At 61.6% G+C, this 15,949-nt stretch overlaps 1 protein-coding gene across 1 annotated transcript in view; it reads right to left on the bottom strand.

The window, feature by feature from the left end:
- Window positions 1–1,787: 1,787 nt before the first annotated feature.
- The window catches only part of LOC122559266 (NCK-interacting protein with SH3 domain-like), a 116,604-nt gene continuing 102,442 nt past the window's right edge, over window positions 1,788–15,949 (bottom strand). The window contains exons 11-12 of the mRNA XM_043708647.1: window positions 9,190–9,362; window positions 1,788–3,723 (exon numbers count right to left, since the gene is read on the bottom strand). Coding sequence (XP_043564582.1) covers window positions 3,517–3,723; window positions 9,190–9,362 — 380 coding nt within the window. The 3' untranslated portion in view covers window positions 1,788–3,516. The remainder of the gene's footprint in view (window positions 3,724–9,189; window positions 9,363–15,949) is intronic.

Here is a 15,949-nt window from a genome sequence, read left to right on the forward strand (position 1 = left end):
CTCTAAGCCACTCACCATCCTGACTTGGAAATATATGGACTAATAAAGATGCACAGCACAGAAACAGACCCTTTGGTCCAGCTCATCCACACTGACCAGATATCCTAACTTAATCCATTCCCATTTGCTAACACTTGGCCCATATCCCTCTGAACCCCTTCTATTCATATACACAGCCTTTTAAATATTGTACCAGCCTCCACCACTTCCTCTGGCAGCTCATTCCATACACACACCACTCTCTGCATGAAAACATTGCTCCTTAGGTCCCTTTTAAATTTTTCCCCTCTCACCTTAAACCTACCCCACCCCAAGGAAAAGACTTTGTCTATTTACCCTATCCATGGTCCTCTTGATTCGAGAAACCTCTATAAGGTCACCCCTCAGCTTCCGATGCTCCAAAGAAAACAGACCCAGCCTAGTCGACCTCCCCCTATAGCTTAAATCCTCCAACCCTGCAACATCCTTGTAAATCGTTTCTGAAACCTTCCAAGTTTCACAACATCCTTCTAATAGGAGGGAGACCAGAATTGCACGCAATATTCCAAAAGTGGACTAACCAATGTCCTGTACTCAATACTCTGACCAATAAAGGAAAGCATACCAAACGCCTTCTTCACTATTCTATCTACCAGCAAATCTACTTTCAAGGAGCTATGAACCTGCACTCCAAGGTCTCTTTGTTCAGCAACACTCCTCAGGACCTTACCATTACGTGTATAAGTCCTGCTCTGATTTGCTTTTCCAAAATGCAGCACCTCACATTTATCTAAACACCATCTCCTCAGCCCATTGGCCCATCTGATCAAGATCCTGTTGTAATCTGAGGTAAATTTCTTTGCTGTCCACTACACCTCCAATTTTGGTGTCATCAGCAAACTTAATAACTATACCTCCTATGTTTATATCCAAATCATTTACACAAATGGCAAAAAGTAGTGGACCCAGCACCGATCCTTGTGGCACTCCACTGGTCACAGGCCTCCAGTCTGAAAAACAACCCTCCACCACAACCCTCTGTCTTCTACCTTTGAGCCAGCTCTGTATCCAAATGGCTATTTCTCCCTGTATTCCATGAGATCTAATCTTTCTAACCAGTCTACCAGGAGTGCCTTACTGAAGTCCATATAGTCCACCGCTCTGCCATCAATCCTCTTTGTTACTTCTTCAAAAAACTCAATTAGGTTCATGAGACATGATTTCCCACGCACAAAGCTATGTTGACTAACCCTAACTAGTCCTTGCCTTTTGTTCCTTCAGTGTTGCTGGGTCAAAATCCTGGAGTTCCCCAAGGGCATTGTGGGTCAGCAGTTCAAAAAGGCAGCTCACCATCACGTTCTCAAGTGCAGCAAGGGATGGACAAAAACGTCTGGCCAGCCAGTGACACCCACATTTCTGGAATGAATAATGCAAAAAAAAATCATTTTCCTCGTTTTTCCCTCCACTCTTAATACCCATGATTTTCCCTGTGTCTGTCTGTGAAAGAGAGACTAAGGGGCAGTTTATATAGGGATGAGGCTTTAATTTATGGTATGTCAATGGTTTATAATTGTCTACCTGTAACTAGAGTCTAATTCCTTTAATAAAGAGCAATAGTTGTTTCATATCAAAACCTGGTCTGTGCTTTGTCAACCTGGAACTGGAAATTAGGCAAATTGGGAAACTGTGCACTTTCTATAAAAATATTTAACTTTTGTGTCAACGGTCGGCACCTGATTTTCAGTGCACATTTTGAGTGAGGTATAAAATGGAATAAAAGAAGATGAAAGACAACAGCACACAATAAATAAATGCTGTAGCTGCTTTAATTATCTGTGTACAAATATTAGCAATAAAGTACCAATAGCAAGGCAGACTTGGAGCTGAAAATGACAGCCTGCAGCAGTGAGAGCTGCACACTCCCACAGATTACAAGTTGCTCAGAGAGCAAACAACGGCTTGAGTTCCTGGCTGCCCTGTCAGACCACAACTGAAGATCCTGCTCCCTGAGAACATTAGCAGCTCACACTCATCCCAAACTAACATCACAGACAAAAACTGGCTCAACTCTACTCGAAAGGTACTGGCAACAAGCTTTCTGAAGCACACAATCGAGCTGGCAGAGAATACTGACCTGCGCGAGAGCGAGTGGGACAGTGAGCACTACTGCGAGAGTGAGCGTGGAAGGTGCAAGAGCGTGAGAGTGCGCACGAGTGAGGGAGGGGGAAGAGTGAGAGGGAGTGCGAGAGTGACAGTGTGCACGAGAGTGAGAGAGATCATAAGTGAGAAAGAGAACAGGAGAGAGTATGTGAGTGCAAACAGGAGTGTGGGAGAGAGCATGAGAGAACATGTAAGAGACAGAGAGAGATCAACAATGGCTGAAAACTAACCATCACACACAGGTATAACTGAGCTCTATATTACACTGCTGATTGGAGAGCAAATTGGTCTGTATTCGAAGATGAGATGATGCGATCTATTACCTGGAACATTTAGTGCAAGACACCAGTCACAGTCACATGGTTTTGCCTGTTTTGCAGTTTCAAGCCTGAAGCAGGAGGAGAACCACTTCACTGTCTCAGGATATTGGCAGGGCAGCTATCGGTTTCAAACCATTGGCTTCCTTGACTCCACACGTGGATTACTGCACAAGCACCACTCTGCAGCTTCTCAATATCTTGGCAACAATCTATCAACACGCTGCACAACATAGTCTTCCTGATGACTCTCTACACACAGCCTCACTGGGGGAAGACTGAGCTCTGCTACACAGTCCATGCCCCTGGGGACTGTGTGACAGGGCCCAGTCTCCCCGGGTAGACTGACACTCTTCTGTATTGAGTCTTTAACACTATTGTAGCGAGAGTAAGTTGATAGACAGTCAATCTGCCAACTCCTGTTAATGAACCACAAGGGGCAGCTTGTGGAAGGTAGAAAGTAGTGACCAATTTCAAGCTGACATCCTGAAACTACTGAAATGTTTCCATGTTTTGGCATGACACAAACCCCTTGTAACATTTCACCTCATCGTCATCCAGTTTGTTAGTCTCGATATGAGAGATTGCATTAAATATCCTTTCTTGAGAATAGAATCTGGCTGCCGCATGATAGATTGGGTCAGTTGTCAAGTGGTTAGCTCTGCTGGATTGTTAGCTAGGCTTTCGACCGAGAACACCCTGAAGAAAAGCTGAATTCTGGACCTCACTAAGTCCCCTCTCAAACATTCTGCTGTGTCGGTGAAGGATTTATGTTAGTGTAAACCTATTTTCCTACTTCAGATTTATCAATGCTTTGCATGTTTAAACCATACAGTTACTGAAGACACCAGTGCAGCGTTACTCTCAACACTTCAGCTTCCTGCAGCACATAGTGGCTACAGAACGGTACAAAAAGGCAGGAAAAGAAAACATGTTTGTAAGGCTGCAAAAAGGCTTTGGGTTCCGTCACAGGTAAAAGCGCTGCGTTGAACAGGGATGAGTGATTTCAGGAGAAGAACCACATTGGCTAATTTTTCAAGTACTCCGCACACTTTTGCCTTCAGAGTTCGTTTTCCAAAGCGATGTCTGGGAATTCTTTGTAGATTTCCTGGATGATCAGCTTGTCCATCTGGCAGCTCTGGTCATTCTCCTCCTCTGCGAGGATTCGCTGGAACGTGGCCTGGAGATCTGGGAGACGGTGCTGGTGACGCATGTAATCGGTGGAGCGCACGATGGCGTGCATCAGTGAGAGGTATTCCATGCGAATCTGTGCCAACACAGAGAGAGAGAGAGGAGTCAAACACACATACACAGTCACTCTGTCCAGCACTGCGCACTGGTAAACACCACACAGCAAATACAACATCACAAAAACTTTGACTTTTATGGAATGTGAGCAGCACTGGCAAGGTCTGTTCCTAACTGCCCTTGCTAGCTTAAATATTTCAGAGTCACCACTTCATTGTGGATCTGGACTGACATGTAGGCCAGACCAGGTAAAGGTGGCAGATTTCCAATCCTAAAGTGAACCAGGTGGGTTTTTATATCAACTGACATGAGCTCAGATCCATTTTTGTTAACTGAATATAAATCCCAGTAGCTGCTCTAGTCGGGTTTTAAGATTCCAAGACTGTTGACATGACACCCACCTCTCACTTAATGCAGCAACCTCAGGAAGTTATGTATGACCAAGATAGGGGATTTTAAGATGGCTCTGGAACTTACCTTACAGCCATAATGTAGCAGCTGATCTTCCTCCAAGAACATAGAGGTGGTATGGGGGGAGGAGATTGTTACCTAGTGTGTTGATGGGACATGTGATAAGACTATAGAATTAGGTCATTCAGCCCGTAGAGTCTGCTCCAACGTTTGATCATAGCTGATATTTTTCTCAGCCCCCTTCTCCTGCCTAATCAAGAAACTATCTTGGTCGTAAACACACTCAATGATGTGGCCTCCACAGCCCTCTACGACAATGAGTTCCATTAATTCACCACCTCCTGACTGAAGAGATTCCTCCTCATCTCAAGGTTGTCCCTTCACACTAAGGCTGTGCCCTCAGGTGCTAGTCTCAGCAAGTAGTGGAAACACATTCTCCAAATCCACTCTATCCAGGTCCCTCAGTATTCTCTACGTTTCAATCAGAACCCCATCCTTCTAAACTCAGAGTACAGAGCCAGAGTCCTCAACCGCTTGTCATATGACAAGCCTTTCATCTCTGGGATAATTCTTGAAATCTTCCTCTGGGCGCCCTCCAATCCCAGCACATCCTTCCTGAGATATGCAGCGCAAAACCGCTCACAATATCTTAAATGCGGTCTTTACAGATCCTTATACAGTCAACAGCAGTACATTTCTGCTCATGTATTCTAGCCATCTCAAAATAAGTGCTAACATTGTATTTGGCTTCCTAATTGAAAAGTGAACCTGCACGGTAACGTGTTAAGCGCTGTCGGCTGATTCCTGCACAACAGACCTAAACAAGGCAACACAACACGCTCAGAGACTCGAGCCACATTACCATACGTTAAAGACATCTCGGAGATGACGACCAGACTACTCCAGCCCCTTGGCATCATGGTAGCCCACAAACCTATCATCACACTGAAACAGCTGCTGATGAACTTAAAGGACCCTGTACCAACAACCAGCAACAGCATTGAACATTCCAGCGCAGTACAGGCCCTTCAGCCCTCAATGTTGCGATGCCCTGTGAAACCAATCTGAAGCCCATCTAACCCACACTATTCCATTTACATCCATATGTTGATCCAATGACCATTTAAACGCTCTTAAAGTTGGTGAGTCTACTACTGTTGCATACAGTGCTTTCCACGCCCCTACTACTCTCTGAGTAAAGAACCTACCTCTGACATCTGTCCTATATCTATCACCCCTCAATTTAAAGCTATGTCCCTCATGCTAGGAAAAAAGCTTTCTACCCTCTGATTATCTGATATGTCTCAATGAACTTACCTCTGACATCTGTCCTATATCTATCACCCCTCAATTTAAAGCTATGTCCCTCATGCTAGGAAAAAAGCTTTCACTGTCTACCCTCTGATTATCTTATATGTCTCAATTAAGTCACCTCTCAACCATCTTCTTTCTAATGAAAACAGCCTCAAGTCCCTCAGCCTTTCCTCATAAGACCTTCCTTTCATTCCAGGCAACATCGAGTAAATCTCCTCTGAACCCTATCCAATGCTTCCACATTCTTCCTATGCAGTGACCAGAACTGTACGCAATACTCCAGGTGCTGCCGCACCAGAGTTTTGTACAGCTGCAGCATGACCTCGTGGCTCTGAAACTTATTCCTCTACTAATAAAAGCTAACACACTGCATGCCTTCTTGACAGCCCTATCAACCTGGGTGACAACTTTCAGGGTTCTGGGTACATGGACACTGAGATCTCTCTGCTCATCTACACTACCAAGAATCTGACCATTAGCCCAGTACTATGTATTCCTGTTACTCCTTCCAAAGTGAATCACCTCACACTTTTCCACAGTAAACTCCATTTGCCATCTCTCAGCCCAGCTCTGCAGGTTATCTATGTCCCTCTGTAACCTGCAACATCCTTCATCACTATCCACAACTCCACCGACCTTAGTGTCATCCACCCATCCTTCTACAGCCTCATCCAGGTCATTTATAAAAATGACAAACAATGACCCCAAAACAGATCCTTGTGGTACGCCACTAGTAAGTGAACTTCAGGGTGAATATTTCCCATCAACCACCACCCTCTGTCTTCTTTCAGCTAGCCAATTTCTGATCCAAATCGCTAAATCACCCTCAATCCCATACCTCTGTATGTTTTGCAATAGAGCGAACACCATATACAAAATACCCTGCAAGGACTGCAACCAGCATTACATTGGACAAACTGGTAGGAAGCTAGCCACCAGGATACATGAGCACCAACTAGCCACCAAAAGACATGACCAATTATCACTGGTATCCATACACACAGACAAAGAGGGACACCAGTTCGACTGGGACGATACATCCATCCTGGGACAGGCTAAACAAAGGCATGCATGGGATTTCCTAGAAGCTTGGTTTCAAACCGGAATTCCATTAACAAACATATCGATATAGACCCCATTTACTGACCGCTTAGAAACAGAACCGGAAATGACATCACCTGCCACAACAAACCGAGACAGATAAATACCAAGTGGGGCAGAACACCAACATTTCACTGGAGGCTCACTGATGATGTTACCGAGCACGGTGACAAAACATTGGAGAACAAACCCACCAGCTCAGTGAGCAAGTTTACAATCTGATCCACAAACTGAGCTACAAGTCTTCTCCAAACTCTCAGGTGGATCCCAGGCTGTTATGGTTGGCAAAGGAGGAGATGGTTGGCAGAAATATTTAATACTTCGCTGAAGTGCCAGATGACTGGAGGAGAGCTAATGTGGTTTCTTTGCTCAAGAGCAGCAGGGGGAGGCCAGGTAATTACAGACCAATGCGTTTGACATCAGTGGGAGGGAAATTATTGGAAACCATTCTGAAGGACAGGATTGATCAATACTTGGAAAAGCAGGAGTTGATCAGGGAGCGTCAGCATGGGTTTGTCAGAGGGAGACCTGTCTGTCTAATTTAATTGAGGTTTTGAAAAGGTGACTTAAGATTAATGAGGATAGTGGAGTTGATATGGTTTAGTTGGATTTTAGTAAGGCCTTGACAAGGTCCCACACAGAAGGCTGCTCCAAAAGGTCCATGGGATCCAACGTAAGTTGGTAAACTAGATGGAAAACTGGCTTACAAACCAGAGGCCAAGGGTAGGGTGTTGTTTTTGTGAATGGAAGCTTGTGACCAGCATGGATTGGTGCCGGGACCCTTGCTGTCTGTTGTGTTAATTAACAACTTGGATGTGAATGTCAATGGCATAATTACTAAACTTGCAAATGGTATGGAGATTGTTGATAGTGAGGAAGAATACCAGGCTACAATCTGATATTGGTCGGCTGGTAAACTGGGCAGAGCAATGGCAGATGGAATTTGATCCTGATAAGTGACGTGCTGTATTTTGGGAGGTCTAATAAGGGAAGGATTTACACAATGAATTGTAGGTCCCCTTGGGTATACTGAGGAACAAAGGGAGCTGGGTGTACATGAAGGTGTCAGCACAGTGGACAGGGAGCACATGGGAAACATTCCTTCAGTCGCCAAGGTATAGCATATTGGTGCAGGGAAGCTTGTTACAACTTTCTAACATGTTGGTGAGGCCACAGGTGGAATACTGTGTTCTGCATTATCAGACTGGTCTGATTGCACTGGAGAGGGTGCACAGGAGATGGGATGAAAAGTCGCAGTTATGGGGAGAGACTGGGAAGGCTGGGTTTGTTTTCCCTGGAGCAGAGGATGTTGAAGGGTGGATCTGACTGAGGCATACAAAATTATGAGAGCTATAGGCATAGCAAATTGTGAGAATCTCTTCCCCACGGCAGACCATTCTGAGACCAGAGAGAATACGTTTAAGAGGAGGAGCAAGTGGTTCAGAGGAGGAATGGAAAATCATTGCTTTCACCGAGAGGGTGGCAGAAATATGGAATGTGCTGCCTGAGGGTGGTGAGACAGTTTGGTGTTTGCTGGTTGGCATCGACATGGTGGGCTGAAGGGCCTGTTCCCCAGCCGTATGCCTCTGAGTGTATGAGAAGCAGCTCAGAGAAAGAACAGATTATAGCGTGACCTGGCAAATTATACAGCTCCAGTACTCAACCCAGGAACCTTGAACATTCATTCCACTGACTTTATTGGCACAAGCCAAAGCGTCTAAATCCTACATTCACATCTTTAAGGAAATTTTAAGAAAGAGAGGCAGACTGATTCCTGCCCTGGGTGACTGTCTGTGTGGAGTTTGCACATGCTCCCCGTGTCTGAGTGGGTTTCCTCTGGATGCTCCGGTCTCCTCCCACAATCCAAAAATCTGCAGGTCAGATTAGATTCGATTCCCTACAATGTGGAAACAGGCCCTTCGGCCCAACCAGTCCACACCGACCCTCCGAAGAGCAACCCACCCAGACCCATTCCCCTACATTTACCCCTGACTAATGCACCTAATACTTTGTTCAATTTAGTGTGGCCAATCCACCTAACCTGTGGGAGGAAACCGGAGCACCCGGAGGAAACCCACGCAGGCACGGGGAGAATGTGCAAACTCCACACAGACGGTCACCTGAGGCTGGATTTGAACCTGGGTCCCTGGCAACAGTGCTAACCACTGAATTGGCCATGCTAAATTGTCAGGGGTAAACAAACGGTAGGGGAACGGGTCTGGGTGGGTTACTCTTTGGAGGGTCGGTGTGGACTGGTTGGGCCGAAGGGCCTGTTTCCACACTGTAGGCATTCTATGATAACTTCCATGATAAGGGGCACCCAATTAGGTACTGACTGAAACCCCTCTAGCCCAGTATGTTGCTCCATTTACACCTCGGTTGTTTTGTTTAAAAACCAGGGCAATTCTCATCTAATCCCACTTGAACATCAGCCTTGTACATCTGAAATAAAAACAGAAGTTGCTGCTTCTGCATCTCTGAAGTGTTCTGAAAAAGTGACTGCTTTCTCTCCACAGGTGCTGGGTTTCTCCTGCAATTCCTGTTTTGGTTTCAGAATCTCACACCTTGTACATCTGTCGTGAAGCTGTGAAATGGGCCAGGCAGTGTTAAGGCTGAGTTAGTGCTGAATCCGTTCAGGGTCGTAGTGCGGTTTTCTGACCTTTTCCCCTGGCGAGAGGTCAGAGATCTGACGCACAATGATATCGATCATCACCATCAGGTCCGTACGGTAGAAGATTCTCGCCGTGTCTTTGTCTGCAAAGACATCCTGCAGGAACTTCAGCACAGAGTGTGGTGGCTGGGGTTGGTGCTTGAAAATATTCACCGGGTCATCTAAGGAACAGAGAGAGTAATATCGATTAGATTAATGAAGGAGGTGTTATAAAGACCCTGGAGAAAAAGACGTGTGCTTTATCAGTGAATACCGTGCGTTGCAACGTTTCTAACTTGCTGCTCCAGGCTAATGGCAGGTAATTTGGAATTAATCACAGGACAGAAACCCTCAGTCTCAAATGCACTGCTTTGTGTTGTTCTCAGGAACACTTCCAATCCAGCCCTGCATTCACTGACTGGTGGAGCATTCTACACTGCACCCAGTCGAGCGGGATTGGGGGTGGGGGTGGGGAAGGGAATGGCCGAGTGAGGGGCTCAGTGTACACAATGACGATAGGATTTAGTGTACACAGGGAAGGCGAGGGGGAAGTGTACACGGGGAGGGGGAGGGGGGTGGGGTGCGGGCGCGTGGGGTGCGGGCGCGTGGGGTGCGGGCGCGTGGGGTGCGGGCGCGTGGGGTGCGGGCGCGTGGGGTGCGGGCGCGTGGGGTGCGGGCGCGTGGGGTGCGGGCGCGTGGGGTGCGGGCGCGTGGGGTGCGGGCGCGTGGGGTGCGGGCGCGTGGGGTGCGGGCGCGTGGGGTGCGGGCGCGTGGGGTGCGGGCGCGTGGGGTGCGGGCGCGTGGGGTGCGGGCGCGTGGGGTGCGGGCGCGTGGGGTGCGGGCGCGTGGGGTGCGGGCGCGTGGGGTGCGGGCGCGTGGGGTGCGGGCGCGTGGGGTGCGGGCGCGTGGGGTGCGGGCGCGTGGGGTGCGGGCGCGTGGGGTGCGGGCGCGTGGGGTGCGGGCGCGTGGGGTGCGGGCGCGTGGGGTGCGGGCGCGTGGGGTGCGGGCGCGTGGGGTGCGGGCGCGTGGGGTGCGGGCGCGTGGGGTGCGGGCGCGTGGGGTGCGGGCGCGTGGGGTGCGGGCGCGTGGGGTGCGGGCGCGTGGGGTGCGGGCGCGTGGGGTGCGGGCGCGTGGGGTGCGGGCGCGTGGGGTGCGGGCGCGTGGGGTGCGGGCGCGTGGGGTGCGGGCGCGTGGGGTGCGGGCGCGTGGGGTGCGGGCGCGTGGGGTGCGGGCGCGTGGGGTGCGGGCGCGTGGGGTGCGGGCGCGTGGGGTGCGGGCGCGTGGGGTGCGGGCGCGTGGGGTGCGGGCGCGTGGGGTGCGGGCGCGTGGGGTGCGGGCGCGTGGGGTGCGGGCGCGTGGGGTGCGGGCGCGTGGGGTGCGGGCGCGTGGGGTGCGGGCGCGTGGGGTGCGGGCGCGTGGGGTGCGGGCGCGTGGGGTGCGGGCGCGTGGGGTGCGGGCGCGTGGGGTGCGGGCGCGTGGGGTGCGGGCGCGTGGGGTGCGGGCGCGTGGGGTGCGGGCGCGTGGGGTGCGGGCGCGTGGGGTGCGGGCGCGTGGGGTGCGGGCGCGTGGGGTGCGGGCGCGTGGGGTGCGGGCGCGTGGGGTGCGGGCGCGTGGGGTGCGGGCGCGTGGGGTGCGGGCGCGTGGGGTGCGGGCGCGTGGGGTGCGGGCGCGTGGGGTGCGGGCGCGTGGGGTGCGGGCGCGTGGGGTGCGGGCGCGTGGGGTGCGGGCGCGTGGGGTGCGGGCGCGTGGGGTGCGGGCGCGTGGGGTGCGGGCGCGTGGGGTGCGGGCGCGTGGGGTGCGGGCGCGTGGGGTGCGGGCGCGTGGGGTGCGGGCGCGTGGGGTGCGGGCGCGTGGGGTGCGGGCGCGTGGGGTGCGGGCGCGTGGGGTGCGGGCGCGTGGGGTGCGGGCGCGTGGGGTGCGGGCGCGTGGGGTGCGGGCGCGTGGGGTGCGGGCGCGTGGGGTGCGGGCGCGTGGGGTGCGGGCGCGTGGGGTGCGGGCGCGTGGGGTGCGGGCGCGTGGGGTGCGGGCGCGTGGGGTGCGGGCGCGTGGGGTGCGGGCGCGTGGGGTGCGGGCGCGTGGGGTGCGGGCGCGTGGGGTGCGGGCGCGTGGGGTGCGGGCGCGTGGGGTGCGGGCGCGTGGGGTGCGGGCGCGTGGGGTGCGGGCGCGTGGGGTGCGGGCGCGTGGGGTGCGGGCGCGTGGGGTGCGGGCGCGTGGGGTGCGGGCGCGTGGGGTGCGGGCGCGTGGGGTGCGGGCGCGTGGGGTGCGGGCGCGTGGGGTGCGGGCGCGTGGGGTGCGGGCGCGTGGGGTGCGGGCGCGTGGGGTGCGGGCGCGTGGGGTGCGGGCGCGTGGGGTGCGGGCGCGTGGGGTGCGGGCGCGTGGGGTGCGGGCGCGTGGGGTGCGGGCGCGTGGGGTGCGGGCGCGTGGGGTGCGGGCGCGTGGGGTGCGGGCGCGTGGGGTGCGGGCGCGTGGGGTGCGGGCGCGTGGGGTGCGGGCGCGTGGGGTGCGGGCGCGTGGGGTGCGGGCGCGTGGGGTGCGGGCGCGTGGGGTGCGGGCGCGTGGGGTGCGGGCGCGTGGGGTGCGGGCGCGTGGGGTGCGGGCGCGTGGGGTGCGGGCGCGTGGGGTGCGGGCGCGTGGGGTGCGGGCGCGTGGGGTGCGGGCGCGTGGGGTGCGGGCGCGTGGGGTGCGGGCGCGTGGGGTGCGGGCGCGTGGGGTGCGGGCGCGTGGGGTGCGGGCGCGTGGGGTGCGGGCGCGTGGGGTGCGGGCGCGTGGGGTGCGGGCGCGTGGGGTGCGGGCGCGTGGGGTGCGGGCGCGTGGGGTGCGGGCGCGTGGGGTGCGGGCGCGTGGGGTGCGGGCGCGTGGGGTGCGGGCGCGTGGGGTGCGGGCGCGTGGGGTGCGGGCGCGTGGGGTGCGGGCGCGTGGGGTGCGGGCGCGTGGGGTGCGGGCGCGTGGGGTGCGGGCGCGTGGGGTGCGGGCGCGTGGGGTGCGGGCGCGTGGGGTGCGGGCGCGTGGGGTGCGGGCGCGTGGGGTGCGGGCGCGTGGGGTGCGGGCGCGTGGGGTGCGGGCGCGTGGGGTGCGGGCGCGTGGGGTGCGGGCGCGTGGGGTGCGGGCGCGTGGGGTGCGGGCGCGTGGGGTGCGGGCGCGTGGGGTGCGGGCGCGTGGGGTGCGGGCGCGTGGGGTGCGGGCGCGTGGGGTGCGGGCGCGTGGGGTGCGGGCGCGTGGGGTGCGGGCGCGTGGGGTGCGGGCGCGTGGGGTGCGGGCGCGTGGGGTGCGGGCGCGTGGGGTGCGGGCGCGTGGGGTGCGGGCGCGTGGGGTGCGGGCGCGTGGGGTGCGGGCGCGTGGGGTGCGGGCGCGTGGGGTGCGGGCGCGTGGGGTGCGGGCGCGTGGGGTGCGGGCGCGTGGGGTGCGGGCGCGTGGGGTGCGGGCGCGTGGGGTGCGGGCGCGTGGGGTGCGGGCGCGTGGGGTGCGGGCGCGTGGGGTGCGGGCGCGTGGGGTGCGGGCGCGTGGGGTGCGGGCGCGTGGGGTGCGGGCGCGTGGGGTGCGGGCGCGTGGGGTGCGGGCGCGTGGGGTGCGGGCGCGTGGGGTGCGGGCGCGTGGGGTGCGGGCGCGTGGGGTGCGGGCGCGTGGGGTGCGGGCGCGTGGGGTGCGGGCGCGTGGGGTGCGGGCGCGTGGGGTGCGGGCGCGTGGGGTGCGGGCGCGTGGGGTGCGGGCGCGTGGGGTGCGGGCGCGTGGGGTGCGGGCGCGTGGGGTGCGGGCGCGTGGGGTGCGGGCGCGTGGGGTGCGGGCGCGTGGGGTGCGGGCGCGTGGGGTGCGGGCGCGTGGGGTGCGGGCGCGTGGGGTGCGGGCGCGTGGGGTGCGGGCGCGTGGGGTGCGGGCGCGTGGGGTGCGGGCGCGTGGGGTGCGGGCGCGTGGGGTGCGGGCGCGTGGGGTGCGGGCGCGTGGGGTGCGGGCGCGTGGGGTGCGGGCGCGTGGGGTGCGGGCGCGTGGGGTGCGGGCGCGTGGGGTGCGGGCGCGTGGGGTGCGGGCGCGTGGGGTGCGGGCGCGTGGGGTGCGGGCGCGTGGGGTGCGGGCGCGTGGGGTGCGGGCGCGTGGGGTGCGGGCGCGTGGGGTGCGGGCGCGTGGGGTGCGGGCGCGTGGGGTGCGGGCGCGTGGGGTGCGGGCGCGTGGGGTGCGGGCGCGTGGGGTGCGGGCGCGTGGGGTGCGGGCGCGTGGGGTGCGGGCGCGTGGGGTGCGGGCGCGTGGGGTGCGGGCGCGTGGGGTGCGGGCGCGTGGGGTGCGGGCGCGTGGGGTGCGGGCGCGTGGGGTGCGGGCGCGTGGGGTGCGGGCGCGTGGGGTGCGGGCGCGTGGGGTGCGGGCGCGTGGGGTGCGGGCGCGTGGGGTGCGGGCGCGTGGGGTGCGGGCGCGTGGGGTGCGGGCGCGTGGGGTGCGGGCGCGTGGGGTGCGGGCGCGTGGGGTGCGGGCGCGTGGGGTGCGGGCGCGTGGGGTGCGGGCGCGTGGGGTGCGGGCGCGTGGGGTGCGGGCGCGTGGGGTGCGGGCGCGTGGGGTGCGGGCGCGTGGGGTGCGGGCGCGTGGGGTGCGGGCGCGTGGGGTGCGGGCGCGTGGGGTGCGGGCGCGTGGGGTGCGGGCGCGTGGGGTGCGGGCGCGTGGGGTGCGGGCGCGTGGGGTGCGGGCGCGTGGGGTGCGGGCGCGTGGGGTGCGGGCGCGTGGGGTGCGGGCGCGTGGGGTGCGGGCGCGTGGGGTGCGGGCGCGTGGGGTGCGGGCGCGTGGGGTGCGGGCGCGTGGGGTGCGGGCGCGTGGGGTGCGGGCGCGTGGGGTGCGGGCGCGTGGGGTGCGGGCGCGTGGGGTGCGGGCGCGTGGGGTGCGGGCGCGTGGGGTGCGGGCGCGTGGGGTGCGGGCGCGTGGGGTGCGGGCGCGTGGGGTGCGGGCGCGTGGGGTGCGGGCGCGTGGGGTGCGGGCGCGTGGGGTGCGGGCGCGTGGGGTGCGGGCGCGTGGGGTGCGGGCGCGTGGGGTGCGGGCGCGTGGGGTGCGGGCGCGTGGGGTGCGGGCGCGTGGGGTGCGGGCGCGTGGGGTGCGGGCGCGTGGGGTGCGGGCGCGTGGGGTGCGGGCGCGTGGGGTGCGGGCGCGTGGGGTGCGGGCGCGTGGGGTGCGGGCGCGTGGGGTGCGGGCGCGTGGGGTGCGGGCGCGTGGGGTGCGGGCGCGTGGGGTGCGGGCGCGTGGGGTGCGGGCGCGTGGGGTGCGGGCGCGTGGGGTGCGGGCGCGTGGGGTGCGGGCGCGTGGGGTGCGGGCGCGTGGGGTGCGGGCGCGTGGGGTGCGGGCGCGTGGGGTGCGGGCGCGTGGGGTGCGGGCGCGTGGGGTGCGGGCGCGTGGGGTGCGGGCGCGTGGGGTGCGGGCGCGTGGGGTGCGGGCGCGTGGGGTGCGGGCGCGTGGGGTGCGGGCGCGTGGGGTGCGGGCGCGTGGGGTGCGGGCGCGTGGGGTGCGGGCGCGTGGGGTGCGGGCGCGTGGGGTGCGGGCGCGTGGGGTGCGGGCGCGTGGGGTGCGGGCGCGTGGGGTGCGGGCGCGTGGGGTGCGGGCGCGTGGGGTGCGGGCGCGTGGGGTGCGGGCGCGTGGGGTGCGGGCGCGTGGGGTGCGGGCGCGTGGGGTGCGGGCGCGTGGGGTGCGGGCGCGTGGGGTGCGGGCGCGTGGGGTGCGGGCGCGTGGGGTGCGGGCGCGTGGGGTGCGGGCGCGTGGGGTGCGGGCGCGTGGGGTGCGGGCGCGTGGGGTGCGGGCGCGTGGGGTGCGGGCGCGTGGGGTGCGGGCGCGTGGGGTGCGGGCGCGTGGGGTGCGGGCGCGTGGGGTGCGGGCGCGTGGGGTGCGGGCGCGTGGGGTGCGGGCGCGTGGGGTGCGGGCGCGTGGGGTGCGGGCGCGTGGGGTGCGGGCGCGTGGGGTGCGGGCGCGTGGGGTGCGGGCGCGTGGGGTGCGGGCGCGTGGGGTGCGGGCGCGTGGGGTGCGGGCGCGTGGGGTGCGGGCGCGTGGGGTGCGGGCGCGTGGGGTGCGGGCGCGTGGGGTGCGGGCGCGTGGGGTGCGGGCGCGTGGGGTGCGGGCGCGTGGGGTGCGGGCGCGTGGGGTGCGGGCGCGTGGGGTGCGGGCGCGTGGGGTGCGGGCGCGTGGGGTGCGGGCGCGTGGGGTGCGGGCGCGTGGGGTGCGGGCGCGTGGGGTGCGGGCGCGTGGGGTGCGGGCGCGTGGGGTGCGGGCGCGTGGGGTGCGGGCGCGTGGGGTGCGGGCGCGTGGGGTGCGGGCGCGTGGGGTGCGGGCGCGTGGGGTGCGGGCGCGTGGGGTGCGGGCGCGTGGGGTGCGGGCGCGTGGGGTGCGGGCGCGTGGGGTGCGGGCGCGTGGGGTGCGGGCGCGTGGGGTGCGGGCGCGTGGGGTGCGGGCGCGTGGGGTGCGGGCGCGTGGGGTGCGGGCGCGTGGGGTGCGGGCGCGTGGGGTGCGGGCGCGTGGGGTGCGGGCGCGTGGGGTGCGGGCGCGTGGGGTGCGGGCGCGTGGGGTGCGGGCGCGTGGGGTGCGGGCGCGTGGGGTGCGGGCGCGTGGGGTGCGGGCGCGTGGGGTGCGGGCGCGTGGGGTGCGGGCGCGTGGGGTGCGGGCGCGTGGGGTGCGGGCGCGTGGGGTGCGGGCGCGTGGGGTGCGGGCGCGTGGGGTGCGGGCGCGTGGGGTGCGGGCGCGTGGGGTGCGGGCGCGTGGGGTGCGGGCGTGTGTGGTGCGGGCCCATGTCCATGGCGAGGGGATGTAATCGGGT

This window comes from Chiloscyllium plagiosum, chromosome 18, assembly GCF_004010195.1.
Source record: "Chiloscyllium plagiosum isolate BGI_BamShark_2017 chromosome 18, ASM401019v2, whole genome shotgun sequence".
Classification (NCBI taxonomy): Eukaryota; Metazoa; Chordata; class Chondrichthyes; order Orectolobiformes; family Hemiscylliidae; genus Chiloscyllium; species Chiloscyllium plagiosum.